This window comes from Zootermopsis nevadensis, unplaced genomic scaffold (assembly GCF_977971745.1).
Source record: "Zootermopsis nevadensis isolate Lab colony 2312 unplaced genomic scaffold, Znev_1.0 Znev_ptg000012l, whole genome shotgun sequence".
NCBI lineage: Eukaryota > Metazoa > Arthropoda > Insecta > Blattodea > Termopsidae > Zootermopsis > Zootermopsis nevadensis.
In genome coordinates this window covers 4551318-4567605 of record NW_028259144.1, presented here as the reverse complement: position 1 = coordinate 4567605, position 16288 = coordinate 4551318, and the positions used below count along the sequence as shown (strand labels likewise).

The window sequence follows — 16288 nt, the reverse complement described above, 5'->3', positions numbered from 1 at the left end:
GAACAAAGATGTCCCTGAAATGACGTGTCACTTCTAGTATTAAAGGTTGTTTACACCAGTCCCACAACCATAACATTGCCTTATCCAATCAAAACTTTTGGCGAGTTCTAGTATCAACAATTTATCCATGGCTTTCTTCGAATTAGTTGTGACATTCTCTGCTTATCAGGTTACAAATTTACAATTATTAATATTCCTGTATCTTAAACTTACTGTTATTTTCACCTTCATGTAGCTGCTGAGTTCCGTGTTGGAAGAGGTTACAAATTGTCATTTCCAATTTAAAATTTAGTTGGAGTGCAGATGATGACTAATTCCACTTTGTTGTTTTGACATGTCACCAACGTGTTTGCTGCTGCAGCAGATACATCCCGACTTTTGACTCTTTCAATAGACATGGGTAATGAGGATTCAAGTCAAGATGAAACTAATTTTGAGCTTAAGGTAAAACATAAGCCAGGATACTAATCCCCTCACAATGGCAATTTTGATTTTTCTCACAAACAATTAAATTTCAATGTACGTATATGTGTTGGAAACTCTGCAGGAACAAAGATGGACATTTTGTCTCAGAAGGCCAATGTGAATTGCTGTCAAACATCATACACCACTTTTCAGTTTGTTCGGAGTGGACGCACGCAAGTGGTCTAAATTGTTCATTTTAAATGTTAAACTATTCAAATTGTAGTTGCAACAAATGACTGATGCCTGTAAGGCTATGAAAAATCATATTGTGACATTTTCTAACTTAAAGCAGCTGCTCTTACTGTTGAAGTGTTTCCTTGTGAAGAGTATTTAGTGTAAAGTGCAGTTGTGCATTTATAACTTTTCAATATACATGCTAGTAAAGAAGCATTAAAACATATTTATGATCAATGAACTGTAATGCCATCATTTAATCCTCAGGAGGTCAGTTTCTAATAGCCAAAAAACAACCCATGGGTTATCATATCTTGTAAACATGACCCTTGAATTGCAGCACCTCCCATCAGCTGTCCAGCCTGGCAAATTTATAACCCACCTCATGCTAGCACTTAAAGGGTCTCTGAAGACCTCCATCCATTCAGTTGGTAACAGTGTGAGTTATTTATAAAATAAGTTAACATAAAAACAGAATAATAAGAATATGTAATATAATTATTTCTAGAAATGATGTGTACAGTCACACTTCAGAGATCAACAGGAAGACAAAGGAAAACACCTGTGGAACGACATTAAAACAGTCACTGTTGCATGTACTTATACACATTCTCTGCAGTTCTGGTTTTTTAACATTGCATATGTCATACACTCCAAATGCATATGTTCAACATTGACCCACTGCGGCCAAGTGTATGAAAATAACTTCTACCACACCAATATTGTTTTTTTAACAACTAAGACAAAGCTTGAAACACACACGATCTTCGAAAAGGAAAATAATTTATGGTGCCTAAACCATTATTTCACAAAACACGTGCCGCCACAAGATCATCACGATCTTCCGAATAACAGATAATGGATGCCACAATTACATCACCCTTATCTTACATTTATGAATAGGCTGTATTACAGTATGTTTCAGCTCAATCCAGCTGTTCTTCATATGATTTATATCCAGGCATTTTAGTCTTCTTCCTTTCACACACATCTCTTGCTCCTCATCTCTAACAATTCTTTGTGAACCTGAAAGTGTCTTTGACATATTTAGAGTGCTGCAGACTTGAAAGTTGTGGAACTCTTCCCTAACCAAATTCAATTAATACATAAAATGTTACATATCTCTGTCAAAATTTAGTTTCAACTACGAATGAAAAGAAAATTAATTCTGCCACTTAATATTACTGCATACACAAATTTCAAGATTCTGTAAAATTAATAAAGACATGAGAAATCAATGTCATTACAGTTTATTTTATTATAAACCAGAGAATATCCGCAAGGGTACCGCAGCAAGTATTGTGTGTTTAACAAGCATTTTATGTGTCAGTAAACCATCTGCAAAGGCCCCGCTAATGTCTGCAGTACACTTTTCCACAGGTTATTGCAAGACAATATACTAAATACATATTGCACCTTATAGACATAACAGCTAAATTATTACTACCAAAACTGAAATTACTTAAAAATACAGTTCTATACAAATTTTATATAAAAAATCTCAATCCCCTTATAAAAATATCACGTAATTTTAATCTATAGTCTTCTTATACATACAGTTTCACACACATACACTCACGGACATGCATCAGCAACGAAGGCTTGAACAATATGTGCGAAGCCACAAAGTGCTAATAAGACCTTTCCCTGCATACTGCAGACAAGTACATCAATTATTGTGGCTCACTGGCAGTCATCAAATGAGGCTCTTTTAAAGAGTTAAAAATTACATAACTAAAAAAACCTTCACAAACAGTTTACATGGTGTAAACCGTGGTAAGGCTTAAATCAGTGCTTCTCAAACTTAGGGAATCACAGACTAAAAGAAGGTCGGATAAGTTTCTTGTAAATCCGAAACCCACAACTTAAACATAATGTACGCATACCAGACATTTTTAAAATTTGGGTCAATAAACAAACTACTAAACATTATAACAAAACTAATGTGCTGTGTTCGTCATTAACCCCTTGACTTGCACTCACGTACATACATACACCCTCAACTTCAGTTACAAACATCCACTTATATTTGCTTTTTTTTTAGGGTGTCTGGCATATGCTGCTTTCTTCAGTTACTCAGCAAAACAAATTTGTGTTATTTCGTTTTCACATTTTCTGTTTACGGAGTAAATAAAACAAAGTCTGCTATCAAAATTTGTTGTAACCATGATAAACAAAATGTGGAAATCGTGCCAAAAGTATTTACGAAATTCTTATTGATTTGCAATCACATGTTAAGTTTGTGTTTATAACAGATAAATTAGTGTTGTGAGAGATCAAGTAGATGGAAATAAACATTACAAATAAAAGGGTTATGAGATATGTGTGCATCTGCCATTTAAGGATTCTTGAGTGTAGTGAGCCAGACTGGAGAACGGAGGTAATCTTAATGCTCTGCTCTTAAGATATTTTGAGTTATCTGTATAAATATTTTATTTAAAGCACTTCAAGTAGTTCCAAATTTTAAGGAAACTGTATCAATATTTCTTTTTCTATCTTAAGTTTAAGAAACACTGGGTTTGTAACATTTTAATCTTTGATACCAACAGATTTTCCCTACTGTCATGAAGTCAATTTACTCTCAGAGGATCAAGTGACAAAACAATTGAGCAACACAATGCCACACTTCTATTGCTTTTCATTTCATAAACTATACAAGTTCAGTAATACAATGCCTATGAAAAGTCTTTATTCAAACACATATTTCCAGACGAATAAAGTTTTTACGGACACAAAGCCAATAAAATTATATTTTAGGTTCTTTGCAGCCAATAAACTAATACTGCACTGAATCTGATGAGACAATTACATTTACAGATGTGTCATTACGCATATTACGTCTAAACATATTCATTTAATATCAATGTTAGTATTTTCAAACTTCTGGGGAATGGCAAATTATTTATTTTATGATAATGTAACATGTCCACGATCATTCATGCTTAAAGCAATCAAATATAGTAAACGTAAATGTTCCCTTCCACAATTGATGTATCAAAATATTGTGCATCAAACACATTTAAAATATTACTAATTTAATTAAAGTAATATGACTAACTTCCTACGGCGACAATCTCAAATTCGCACTTCACATGTGGAGAAACATTATCCTGCAAGAAAGTTATTGATGTATTTGGATAAACTTAACTGCTTTAAACAGTATAAAACAAAATAAAATCTCATGTATTATGCTGATGTAAGGAAATACATAATACATTGAGGTTATACAGAGACAAAGACAATCATATAGAATACAATTATGTAGATTCATATTTCAGATAAATGTAGTATAGAATTATCAGGCATACACAAAAACCATTAGCTTACAAACACCACGCTGGAGACAGAGTATGATGCAATTTTACCCACGTCCCTTGCCAATTCATTCTCGTGTGACTGTTAGCTTCTGCCCCACAGAGTTAATTGCTTAGCGTGTTTTCAGAGTTATACTGTTTTAACACCAGCCGATATAAAAAGTGTCCACATACGAAAACGACAGAGCAAATATCGAAGAAAATAAAAATAACAATTCTTCCACACTTTTGATCGTGGCAAATTATTAAAAATTTTAAAAGTAAGATATTTTGAAAATTTCTTGCTACAATTCTGTAAAGAATATTGATTTCTGTATAATGACACTTTCAGAAATATAAATGCCATCCAAATTCAGAGGAAATGAAGGACAATTACAGAAAAGACTTGCAGTATAGCTATCAACCTTGAACAAATGTAACCTAATTGCTATCCTAATAGCTCCTAACCAAAAAATAAAAGTACTTTACTTGAATTAACATTTTGGTTTCCTGATGCTGTTCACTTCAGCTAATAAATATCTTGGCAATAGGGAATGGCAGAGAGGTAAGACACATGAACAAACTTCAAGACATCATGTAACCCCTGAGTATTCAGTTCACATTTACAATGAAGACACAAAAGGACCTTGAAGACAACTTGGATTTGTCTTAACGTCCATAACTCCGTTCCTTAGCTACTATGAGGAGTTTCGGTGCTCTAACGAAGGCCGCAGTGTGAGACAGCCCTCCACCCAGAAGTTGGGTCGCTCCAGCATGTGTTGCCACAGCGTCACTTCCTTGCCCGTAGCATCCATCCAGTCTACTGCCTTGCCATAATGTTTGCCTGAATAACAGAACTACCTTTTATTTCCTTTCAGCATAATAATTTTTTTTTTCAAAAAAATTATTCAGGCACTAAAACATAAAGAAAAATGTTTTGCTAAATTCCATGTGTAAAAACGATCAACATGGCTGCCACCTCAACCATACAATTTCTTCATTTAAAGTGCACTATTCCACAAATGTTTTATGAGACAATTTATTTTTATGTTTCATAAAACACATGACAAGATGTTGCAACTACCAGAAGAAAGTTCAAAAGAGGCTTCTGTTACTTCAAAAGACATTATATGAGGCACTTACATGGACATGGTAATATGAGGGATCTTCAATAAAGACTGAATGATTTTTTGCAAAATGTTTGGAAGTCTTGAAGGAACTTTCATTAATGTTGGTTGGTAGCACTGACAGAAAATCACCATGATCATACTATTCTGTACACAAAATGTACATTTATTACAATGGTTCTGACTGACCTGCACCCAAGTTAAAGCGAAGACCACCAAGGAACTCATTGCTGGCAAGACGATCGTGGTCCCACACCGTCAGCTCGAGACTGCGCTCTGACAGTTCTTGGAGACTCACATCTTCATAAATAAATGAGTAGTTCCACACAGGACTGCATGTTCGCCTCAGCACAGGTGTCTTCTGCTTGGAACTACGTCCCTTGTCAGGCAGGAGGTAGCTGTGACAAAATGCACACATCTTATAAGTGACCAACAGAGAATTACTGTATGAAGATTTCTGTCTTCTGGGTTGTTGTGTAGTCTGGTCGATGTTAATATATATTCATCGCCCTGATGACAGAGACAGTATGACCTCTGAAACATTGGTTAACATCAATCAGACTACACGGCACAACAACCCAGAAGACAGAAATCTTCATACTCACCGCTGTGAAAACTTCAAATCTTACAATTACTGTATGTTTCAACACAGTTGACAAATAGTTGTTTATTTGAATATTTTAAAGAATATATCAACAGTTCAGATTATGTAGCATACAGCCTATATGGGCGCAGTAGGATGAATGTAAATTATTAATCAAAAGGTACGAGAGATATAGAAGCTGAACATGTTCAATCTAAACATTTTTTAAAATTTAATATCTGTAACATCAATTAAATAAACAGACATCCTACGGTAGTATATTGCTTTACTCATGACTATAAGATGACTTCATTTCTCAGATACTAAATTATGGAGAAATATTAGTCTCATATTCGAGTAGATTCAGCCAAACGTCTAACTTACAATAAAATTCAATTTACATGACAAATTTTAGTAAAAAATCTTCACACTGAACACTATAAAAATCCATTTATCTACAGCACAGTTATTGCTTGCAGATGGACAGACATCTACCACAGAGACAACAAGTGCTTAAGCACTGTTCCAGAAGCAGGTAACAGAAAATTAATGATAAATTGTTGGCACCTTTATTTTTTATTATTCAGCATAAAGCAAATTGCTGATAGACATACCTCTTGCAGAATGGATCAGATGTTCCATTAGCTTTCACAGCAGTTAGGTTCTTGGCCCCCTTAACAAGTACATTTAAGGAGCCGCGAGATGAGCGTTTTCCCTTCTTCTGAATAGCCGATGTTACATCAGGAGGAACAAACTTGAGTCCAATGATCAGATCACCTTTGTAACTTAACAAGTCATCAAAAGGTTCTGTCTGTAAAGACAAACAATTTATATTTGTAGAATACCCAAAATCAGGCATAAAATATGCCCACAACTTCAATTATTCAGCCTCTTCAGTATCGGCAACTTATAACAGAGAGAAGTGATACAGGACAAAGTTGCGTCATTTACAGTCTGATGTGCAAAAGTGATTTTGCAAATTCTGTTGCCTAAGAACAGCAAAATTCTATCCGTAACCTATTATCTTACCCTCTCTTGTAGAGGGTACCAGTGTGGTGATGGGTCATCAAACATCTTATTCTCCAAAGCCATCATCACCTCACCAAGGAAGTCATTTCGCCCAAACATATCCGAATGCCACACAGTAAGCCACAGAGTTCTCGTCTCCAGTCCGTGCAGAGTAATTTGAAACTGAAAACAGTAAATATTTCAGCATAATTTCACCACGCACCGCCAATGGAAATCACAGATTACTTATATTTCAGTTATGCCTCATTCTCTGGACAGACAATAAAGTTATGTGCTCCAAAGATGAAACTCACGTTTTATTGTCACAGTTTAACCCCTTGCTACATGACATGTAGTAGAAAATAGTGAAATTAAAGGTTCTTTAAGATCCATTTTAATGTTTTCCTGCTATCTGTGCCTATGTCCATATTTTACATCTAAAATTCTGTAGGCATTTATCATTTCTCGCATACTGGTTACATAACTTACCTTAAGAGTTTCGTCAAAGACTGGATTGAGCGTGTGCTTCTTCACTTTGGTCTTTCGTTTTCCACTCTTGGACTTGTCTGGCAATAAGTACACCTTCACATACCTGCCACACAAAACACAAGGTCTTGTTAATTAATGTACATCAATTATCCTCATTCATTATGCTGTTATCCTTCTAGTAAACCTTGACCCAAACTGTCAACATTTCCTTATGCAGCTTGAATTTAGAGAAATAACTGGGGTAAATTATAGCATTCTTGGAGCAATGAGCAATTTTAGCACTCACGGGTCAGATCTATTTCTCTTGGTGTCGACAGGAGCGAGGTCACGACACTGCTTCACATGGATCTCCAATGCTCCAGCCTTGTAATTGTATTCCAGCCCAAACTCCACTTCACCCTTCACGGCTACAGTGCCATATTGGCCCTCACCAGCACCGGAGTAAACACTAGCCAGCGAGTCACTGCGTGGCTGCACATGTAACAGACACATCAGTCCACATCAAGATTTCAAGCTAATTACATGATCTCATGTGTCATTAAATAACTTACAAAAATACAAATCAATAAATAACAAGTGAAAAGCACCAAAGTTGCTAAGATCTCTATTGGCGATTAAAGGTCCTTGTATTTATATATAACAAATATTTGATAGAAGTACTTCTTTATCAGCCAGACACTAATGTTAATTGGCTAGCAATGTGAACAGTCTAAAATATGAGTAATATTAATATGAGCAGCAGAGAATTTGTTAAAAATAAAGAGAGAAACTTTCTGAGATTTCAGGTTCTCATGGCAGCAAGCGTGAATATGACCGTCTTCTTGTTGCGCTGCGCAGTCTGGCAAAAGTTTGTCGAGTTTAGAGGTGCTTGCTGCATCCATCATCACAGCTGGAGGCAGCAAACGCCTCCGAAACATCAGCAAACTTCTAGTAGACTACATGGGACCGTGGGTTCGAATCCCACTCAAGCCATGGATGTTTGTCCGCGTTTTTCTGTGTTGTGCTGTCCTGTGTACAGGTAGAGGCCTTGCGACGGGCCGATACCTCGTCCAAGGAGTCCTACCGAATATCTATAGATCGAGCCAACGAAAAGTTGGGACCCGCAGTGCTCAGACACTTGAAGAACGGGTCGTTCCCAGTATTCCTAGTATCATGTGTAATTCCTCATAAGTCACGAAAGCCCTCTAGTTGAGACAGTAAATTCTGTCCCTGTAATCAAAATACTCACGCCGAGCGAGGACAAGCTTGACCGCTGCTGGTGAATAGCCACCAGACGGTCAATATCTTCTTCAGGGGAAAGTGGCCATTCCCCAGAACTGACACTGCCAGGACCTTTTCGACCACCTGCACCAACTATTGGAGAGGGGCTTGCACTCTTGCTGTGAGGGGGCAGCACTACAGAAGAAATCTCCTCTGAGATACTGGCATCATCTGTAAGAAAGAAACAAATATTTAGCCACAAAGCTGAAGTCTGTCTACAATTGAGCAATTCAAGCATCTAGAGGATACTTGAATTGCACATAAATGAAGGGTTATCAAATCAAAATGACTTTGCTGATGAATTTTTTACAACAATATTGTACCTTCATCACCACAATGTTGATCACCATCTTGTGCATGGCACACTCTGATAATTGGAACCCATGCACAATTAACACCATCGGCATAATCTTTATACCTCCCTTCATTATCTGACGATCGACACTTTCTTAACATTCGAACTTGCATCTCTCTTCCTTCACGACTGTCTTTGTCGCAAAGCCATTTCTCATCCACAGAGGCATGACCCCGTTTCTTCAACTGCAGTTCCATTCTTTTTCCATCTGAAAATCTCCTTTCCTCGGCTGTTCGGCTAACGCACTTCTTCAGCACTGCCTCTTTCGCTCCTTCACCAACAGCAGTATCATCTTCACACCTGCCATTTGTTCTGGAGGAGACATGAGTCTCTTCCCTAGCTGGCTTTGGGAGACAGCAACTGCAGCACCAAGAAATGAACCCCTGAGGGGGTTTCCTAGCCAAGGCCCTTGTGGGGAACGTCAAGTAACCTCGTTCACCAAACATGATCTGTGAGAAATCTTGTTTCAGACCATAAGTGGTTCAGCGACTCTTGCAGACATTGTGGGCGATAAAACAGGTCTCTGATGGAAAGCAACATTCAGGAGCATGTCTGAAGTATCGGTAACGCAGTCACAAGAGCCTACTGTGAATACAAATTGATTTGTTATTTACTGACTAGAGCATGGAAGTGTTCATGTTACTTCCCGATTAGCTATAATCAGTGAATGAAAAAAGTATTCTGGAAGACTCTAAACGAAATTCTGCCATTACAAATATAAACAAATACTTCCTTATCCCTTTACTACACTACACAGTTCACTTTACTCCAAATTCTGTCGGCTAAGGTAACTTAATACCCTTTGTACATTACGTTTTACTACTTTAATCGGGAATGGGAATATTAAATGTTACTGCATTCTGTAACGTTAATCCTGGCAGAACATGGTTAAACTCTCGATTTTATTGTCAAATATTTTGCTGTTCATTTTTGTTTCAGTTGAATTGTTACAGCCAATAAACAGATCCATCAACCAAGACTCGAACTATTACCCTAAATTCGGATAGCACTTAGCTCTGACCTCAACCTGGACACCCATTATCCCGACCGAGGTTTCGAGTAGTTTTCCTCAGTCCCTCCTAGCAATGGACACAATGTGACGTCGTGTGATCTGTTGCTGGTTCAGGGTCGTGAAATGAGGACCTAAAAATTCCACTAGATTCACACAACCTGTATAATTTCAGTTTCTTACAGAGTAATTTAGTCTGTAATAAAATAACAGCGTTTCAATCAAAATTTAAATGAAATCTCTGGTAAAATAACTCTATATGCAAATATGAAAGATCAATCCACCTACAAACATCACAAACCATCGCCCATACAATTTATGACGCAGTTACTCATAGTATTGGTGATAAATAAATTAACGTTTGTCAATTAACAAACCGTGACTATGAGAAGGAAGGTTCTTAGATTCAAGATGGCTGTCTTCTGGGTTGTTTCGCCGTGTAGTCTGGTAGAAGTTTATAGGCGTTTCAGAGGACCTTGCTGCCTACATCATCGCCGTGATGATGGAGGTAACAACCACTTCTGAAACGTCTTTAAACTTCTATAGGACAATGACCCAGAAGATCAGAATTTTTGTTGTTTTATCTCGGCGAATTAAATTCATTACGAAAACTGTAATCTGAAAGTAAAAACTCTTCCATAAATTCAAGTAACACGCGAACTGAGGCGTGTTACAGCACAAAAACATGAAAATTGGAGCAACGCTCATCCGCCAAGGAAAGCCGCAGTACCGTCACCTGACGACAACCGTGTTACAGAACTCAGTTTGGTGTCAAGCGAGATTCCAGCACTCCGTTGATCCAGTTTCGAGGGCGACGTCCTCCACAGCTGAACAAGTGACCTTGAGAATTACGCACAAGAAAACAAAAGAAGACAGTGCCGTCGGCAAACGATGTTCGAAGCTGCAAGATACAGAACTGAGTGGAGTAAAAAACGTCTTACTTCTGCAACGCCACGGTGGGTTACGCCAGCACAATCATACCGGAAACTCGATTGCTGTAGCCACTTCCGGTCACACTACTGCCAGGGAGAACAATGGTGAGAGAGGAGAGGGAGAGGGGTGATAAAAGTATAGAAATAATGGAGACGCGGAACTGCAAAGATACAGTCGTTTTGTGAACGGGCGATGGGTTAACAATTGATCAATACAAGGACAAGTAACCGCACGAATCCCTACAACGCGTGAATACTGCCATCGTCTGAAGGAGAATGAACACACAATGCATATGAATCCTGTTCTGTGCGACTAAGCCGTGCGCATTCTCGTCTCTCTTTGAACAAGTGTAGAAATGTTATTGGTTTACGTAACAATACGAATTTAACACGAAGTAAGCAAGGTTTGGGTTGGATTTCAGGTTCTCGCGGCGTTCAGGACGAAAACGTCTGTCTTCTGGGATGTTGAGCCGCGTCGTCCCGCGGTAGTTTACCGACGTTTCCGAGAGACGTGCTGCCTCCATCATCAAGGCGATAACGAGCATTTTCGTGACTTTCAGTTCCTAACGTAGCAAGAAACTAACCAAAAGATTCCCACAGCGACATTTACACTGTGTCATTTCGAATGTCGAAGCATTGTCTCCACGACAGAGATTATCAATGGTATGACATGGATTCCACAGCCTGCTTGGCTGGACGCGGTCTGCAGTTTGGATTAGTAACGCTACACTAAATTCGGGAAATGCTATCATGCAGTTCAGAACCTTTTGCTTTTATAAATACTTAATGATTTTGTCCTGTAGTAGTCTCATTTTACTTATTTTTAATTAATTTCCCTCATTAATTTCAATCATATCAACACTAAAAGGGGAGAAAATGTTTCCTGAGAAGCCTGTAGGCTGTAACAGCCCTGTAATAATGCGAGAATGCATGTTTCTTGGAGGATAAAGTGATGCTAATGTCTCCCACTTCCGGGTCCCGCCAACCCCTACAGTGGAGTTAATCCGCCTAATGGATCTCATCACAAAAATGAACTATTCACCAGGAGTATGACGTCATTTGGGCAGGGTGTGGCCTCTATTTTAGCAAACCTCTACCTGTCATTACAGTGAATAGCCACCGCTTTTGGTTAACTAATTAATATTACGGGAGACGACCAAAGAAGGAGTGTGAGCCGCCATTACCGCGCCTCGAAATTGCAGTCGGTGTTAGGAGTGTTTGCCGATCCGAGAAAACGGTGTACTGACAAAGACCCACGATGTTCCTCTGCTAGCACAGCGGGGATGTCTGCTATTAGTTGGCTCCGAACATCATCCAGCGAACCAAGTGTGGTGTGTATTTATGGTTGGGGATCAAACCACTTCTGGTATAGTATCTTCAGACCACCAAATCCTTTAATCCATCATTTCTGTGCTCCCAACACCAAATATTATCTAGTAAATTTTACAACTGATAATATACCGAGTGTGGAACCATAACGGCTTCTCCAATTTTTTTAAAAAAAATTCCAAGACTTTCATTTCCCTCTTTACACTTTTTCCCCCGGAATTTTTCCAAGTAACCGAGTTCTCCCATGGCCTGAGACTTATGGGACACCCTGTACTTATCCCTCCTAGCGCTTTGCAGATTGCTTTCCATGACACTCACCAGAACTTTCTCATCACGCCATCAGCAATGGTGGAAGGGGATATGAGGGTAAGGAGATCTCGCGGTCGGTCGACTGACAAATAACCCACAAAGCGTTACCTATATACAAATCGACTCAATACTGATAGGCGTATTGTTGATACAACACGATTTAAGCACTTGGTGGGGAAATACATGAAGAATGGATGCAACAGCAGAACTTGGGTTAAAAATAAATTATCATTGAGAAGATTGCCGTAAACAAAAATCAACAATTAATAAGCGCTGGTAAGTCAAACAGCAACCTGCAAGAATTAGACGACGTTAATTTTTATGTTAAATTATCGTAAAATTAAAAACATTTATTTTTTATATATATATTATCTCCTACTTTGAAATCTCTATTATTTTTTTTCAGATATTAACCACGCAGCTTATAATTTTAAGATCAAAACAAAGATGGCGATTTCCCACGGCTGCCATAACTCACGCGGTTAGAGGCAGCTTTTCGGGTTCGTTCTTAAGGCAGTCTATGTAACATTAGTGATGGACAAAGTGGCACTGAGGCAGATTTCTCTCAGAGTCCTCCTAATTCCACCGCTGCTCCATACAAGAGACTGGTGCAAAGGGTAATAATCCGGTAATTAAAGTCCACAAAGTTAAAAGAGACTTTGAATTTCGAACAGCTGGTATAACCTGTCGTTACTGAAGGATGAAGCAGAATGTAGCACGGCGCGATAAATTCCGAAGTCAAGAAGGAATCCGCAAGAACGCTAGACGAAAACACGCTGAGTCGTCCTTGTGACCCACATTGCACACAGACAGCATCTTGGAGCCTGCAGGCAGGAGGCATGGTCTGCTATTGAACGACGTTTCGATTCAATCACATTCGGTCGCAAGTTACCGTAAATCTTCATGCAGAAAACTGGGTCTTTAAATGGCCTCAGCGCTGTACGAAAATGTAAAATACTGCATATATTTCCCAAGTGTAAAACTATAATATGCAAATGTGTATATACGTAACTTCCGTCAGACTACGAAAAAAACTATATTCATGGATATTGGATATTGTGAATGGGTGAGATCAGAGATTCTCATGACGGTGAATATTACGATATTTTTCTGGTTGTGACACCGTGTGAACTCATAGGTAAATGCCCAAGTTTCCGAGAAATATACTCTCTCATCTTCAGGGCTGAGAGTCCACACGGCGTCAGAGGACAGCACCGTCGTCCCCACTGACTTTTCCGTGGTATCCTCGGGGGTGGTACCTTACATTATGCCAAGGAAGACGACTCCCACGTTCTTTGCAATTCATTATCCATCCTATCATTCATTAGTCTGAGCTATTGACAGCATCCTTACAAAAAAAATCAAATAAAATTAAACCTAAAAACGACCATATTCTGCAAAATACTGACACTGTCAGACAGTCACTAGGATCATCGTGGATATTTGCACAATCAATTGGCACTGACAGGCTCTACCAAGTTATTATGTAAAACCCGGATAATATTTACAAGGTCGGTGCAAGTACTCGGTTACTGTGCAAGACCGGGTACTACAGAGTGTTTCATTCAGAACTCAACCCTAACTACAACATTATCTGTAATCTTTGGTTACATCTATATAACAAGATAAGCGAGTTGTTTGTAAGTTATAGTTTGTCACGAAGAACTTGCAGGTTTGCAGCTGATTCTCCAAGACAAGTATCCACTTTCTTCAGTGCGAATACGCGTTGGTAACAATCTTTCCAAGGTTGTGTTCCAGTTCATCCAGGGTTTGTGGGCGATCCGGATAAACTCTCGAGAATGAACACGCGTCCTGTTCGTGAATACGCCAAGTTCGCCAAGACCTAAAATCTTTCATTCTAAAATAATACTTCAAAAGACCAAGACATTTTCCTTCCAAGTCGTATTCATCATTCCAATCCCTGTCAGTTAATAACAAACGAACCGAAAACCAATCTGTTATAAAAAAGGAACAAATAATTTGAATTGTAATTAAATAAGAAAGTGTACAGTGAATTTAAGGTATTCTGATATAAATGGTTATGTCATACTCGTCCTGGCGGTGCTGAGGTAAACCACGAAACGAAGAATAGAACACGATTCATCCCTTAATTTAAGCCAACAGCGTTCCAGCTCCAGGAAACCTGCTCGGTTCATCGCACGTAACATGTAAATTCAGCGTTTCTGACATAATAACAGTGGCTAAAGGAAGTATATTGTGCAGTGCTGATTAGAAAAGCGTGGTTCAGTCTTAATGATCGGCACGCGAGTCAAACTTATTGTGAAAGCATAATTTCTCTATTATCAAGCAGGTAGTGTCACAAAATTTCACTGCGATGATTCAGAAAGCCTGTCTGTAAGAAAGGTATAAGGGTAATTACTATTCACAGTACAGTGGATTATATTTCAAAGAGTGACTAACAAAGCCATCAAACGGACCGCCGCGTATTGTAAAACGCTCTTTAGAACCGAATGCAACTCTGAAGTGACTTCAGAAACGTTAACAAGAGAGTTTAATGCAGGGAATTCTATAATGTTTGCAAGGCAACCTATTTCCTCCAATCTTTCTCCGTATCTTTACAAAACGTGTTCAGAAAGCTGTGTCAGAGTCCAGTCTCCTGGCGAGTACACAAAGAAATCATTTCCATAGAAATAAAAGGTTAAAAGCTATGGAATCGATTGGAAATTTCACAGGAACTTCAAGTTGTAGGTCTTTTATTATTCGTTCTTTTCACGAAGTACAGGTGACTATTTATACGCGCTTTCGCTAGCCGCGGTCTATTTCCATTACTATGATGAGCATCATTATCCTATCTGCGGTCAAACTTGAAAGCGTACGTCGAACATCCTCAGGCTCACGAGGGAATGTACTGCAGATGATAAGTTGGGCATCAGATAAAACATTGAAATGGCGAGTGTTACACGTTTCCAGTTTTACGCGTTTCTGTTACACGCGGCGATTCGCAGGAACGCGACACCGTGTACAACGACGGTCAGCTATATTTTTTTTTTGTGTGTGTGTGTGTGTGTTCTGTCTGGCGACAGGTCCATATGAACATGATCCTTCCATCCTTTTCTCGGACTGGGACCTGTTCATATACGTTCTTGGCAGATGATCCAGATTTGGTTTGCCATTGCCTTCTTCTGTGTGTGAATGGGATGCCACGGAGAAACCGGGGAAGCCCCCGGAGGAAAACTCCGTGTTGCCTAGACCACGGCCTTGCCCAACACAAGTTATAAATTCGGGCACCGCCGGGAATCGAACCCGAGACCCCAGGATTACAAGGCCAGTGTTCTAACCGCTAGACCACCGTGGCGGTCATCACCTATCTATATATATATATATATATATATATATATATATATATATATATATATATATATAAAAACTATAATGGCGATGAAGTCCATCATTTTCATAGACTGTCATCTCACCTTCTTTATGAGAAATGAAATTCAGATAAAACAGCGTAATACAAAGACCGACGCTTCAACCGTTCTGACGTGAGGAAATGGATCACTAAACAAAGTGTCCAGGAAACATCAAAAAACAGTTATCATGTTTAGGGTATAGAACGACATTACGCGGATACTGATTCAACATTTGCATTACCAAGAACGTTGAACTCGCAAGGAAGTCGAGGCAGTCAGAACCGAAACGAGTAAGCATTTGGAGCAAGACTAGACTGTACAATGTGTGGCAATTAACACAGGTGTTCTCGCTGCTTATGACTGATCTATAAACAGACACACTCAGCTGTACTCCACTTATGACTGTGACACTAAAGCAGCAGCCGATATCGGCCTCTGGATGTCTACACACTGGGATCGCGAGTTCAAATCCCGGTTGGAGCTCATCTGTCAACCTTACCAAAAAGATAATCCCACCTATAGAACCCTAGTACCAGAATAATAGTAGCTGTCGATCAACAAATTTTCCGCATTTTACGAGACCA

General features: G+C 38.8%; 1 protein-coding gene across 6 annotated transcripts in view; it reads right to left on the bottom strand.

The window, feature by feature from the left end:
• Positions 1-1116: 1116 nt before the first annotated feature.
• LOC147873945 (uncharacterized) overlaps positions 1117-16288 on the bottom strand; it is a 95085-nt gene continuing 79913 nt past the window's right edge. For all 6 annotated transcript variants that reach the window (XM_087347664.1, XM_087347665.1, XM_087347669.1 and 3 more), the window contains 7 exons: positions 8368-8570; positions 7426-7610; positions 7140-7242; positions 6672-6833; positions 6257-6453; positions 5249-5457; positions 1117-4776 (listed from right to left, as the gene is read on the bottom strand). In XM_087347664.1, the coding sequence (XP_087203790.1) occupies positions 4631-4776; positions 5249-5457; positions 6257-6453; positions 6672-6833; positions 7140-7242; positions 7426-7610; positions 8368-8570 (1205 nt within the window). In that variant the 3' untranslated portion in view covers positions 1117-4630. The remainder of the gene's footprint in view (positions 4777-5248; positions 5458-6256; positions 6454-6671; positions 6834-7139; positions 7243-7425; positions 7611-8367; positions 8571-16288) is intronic.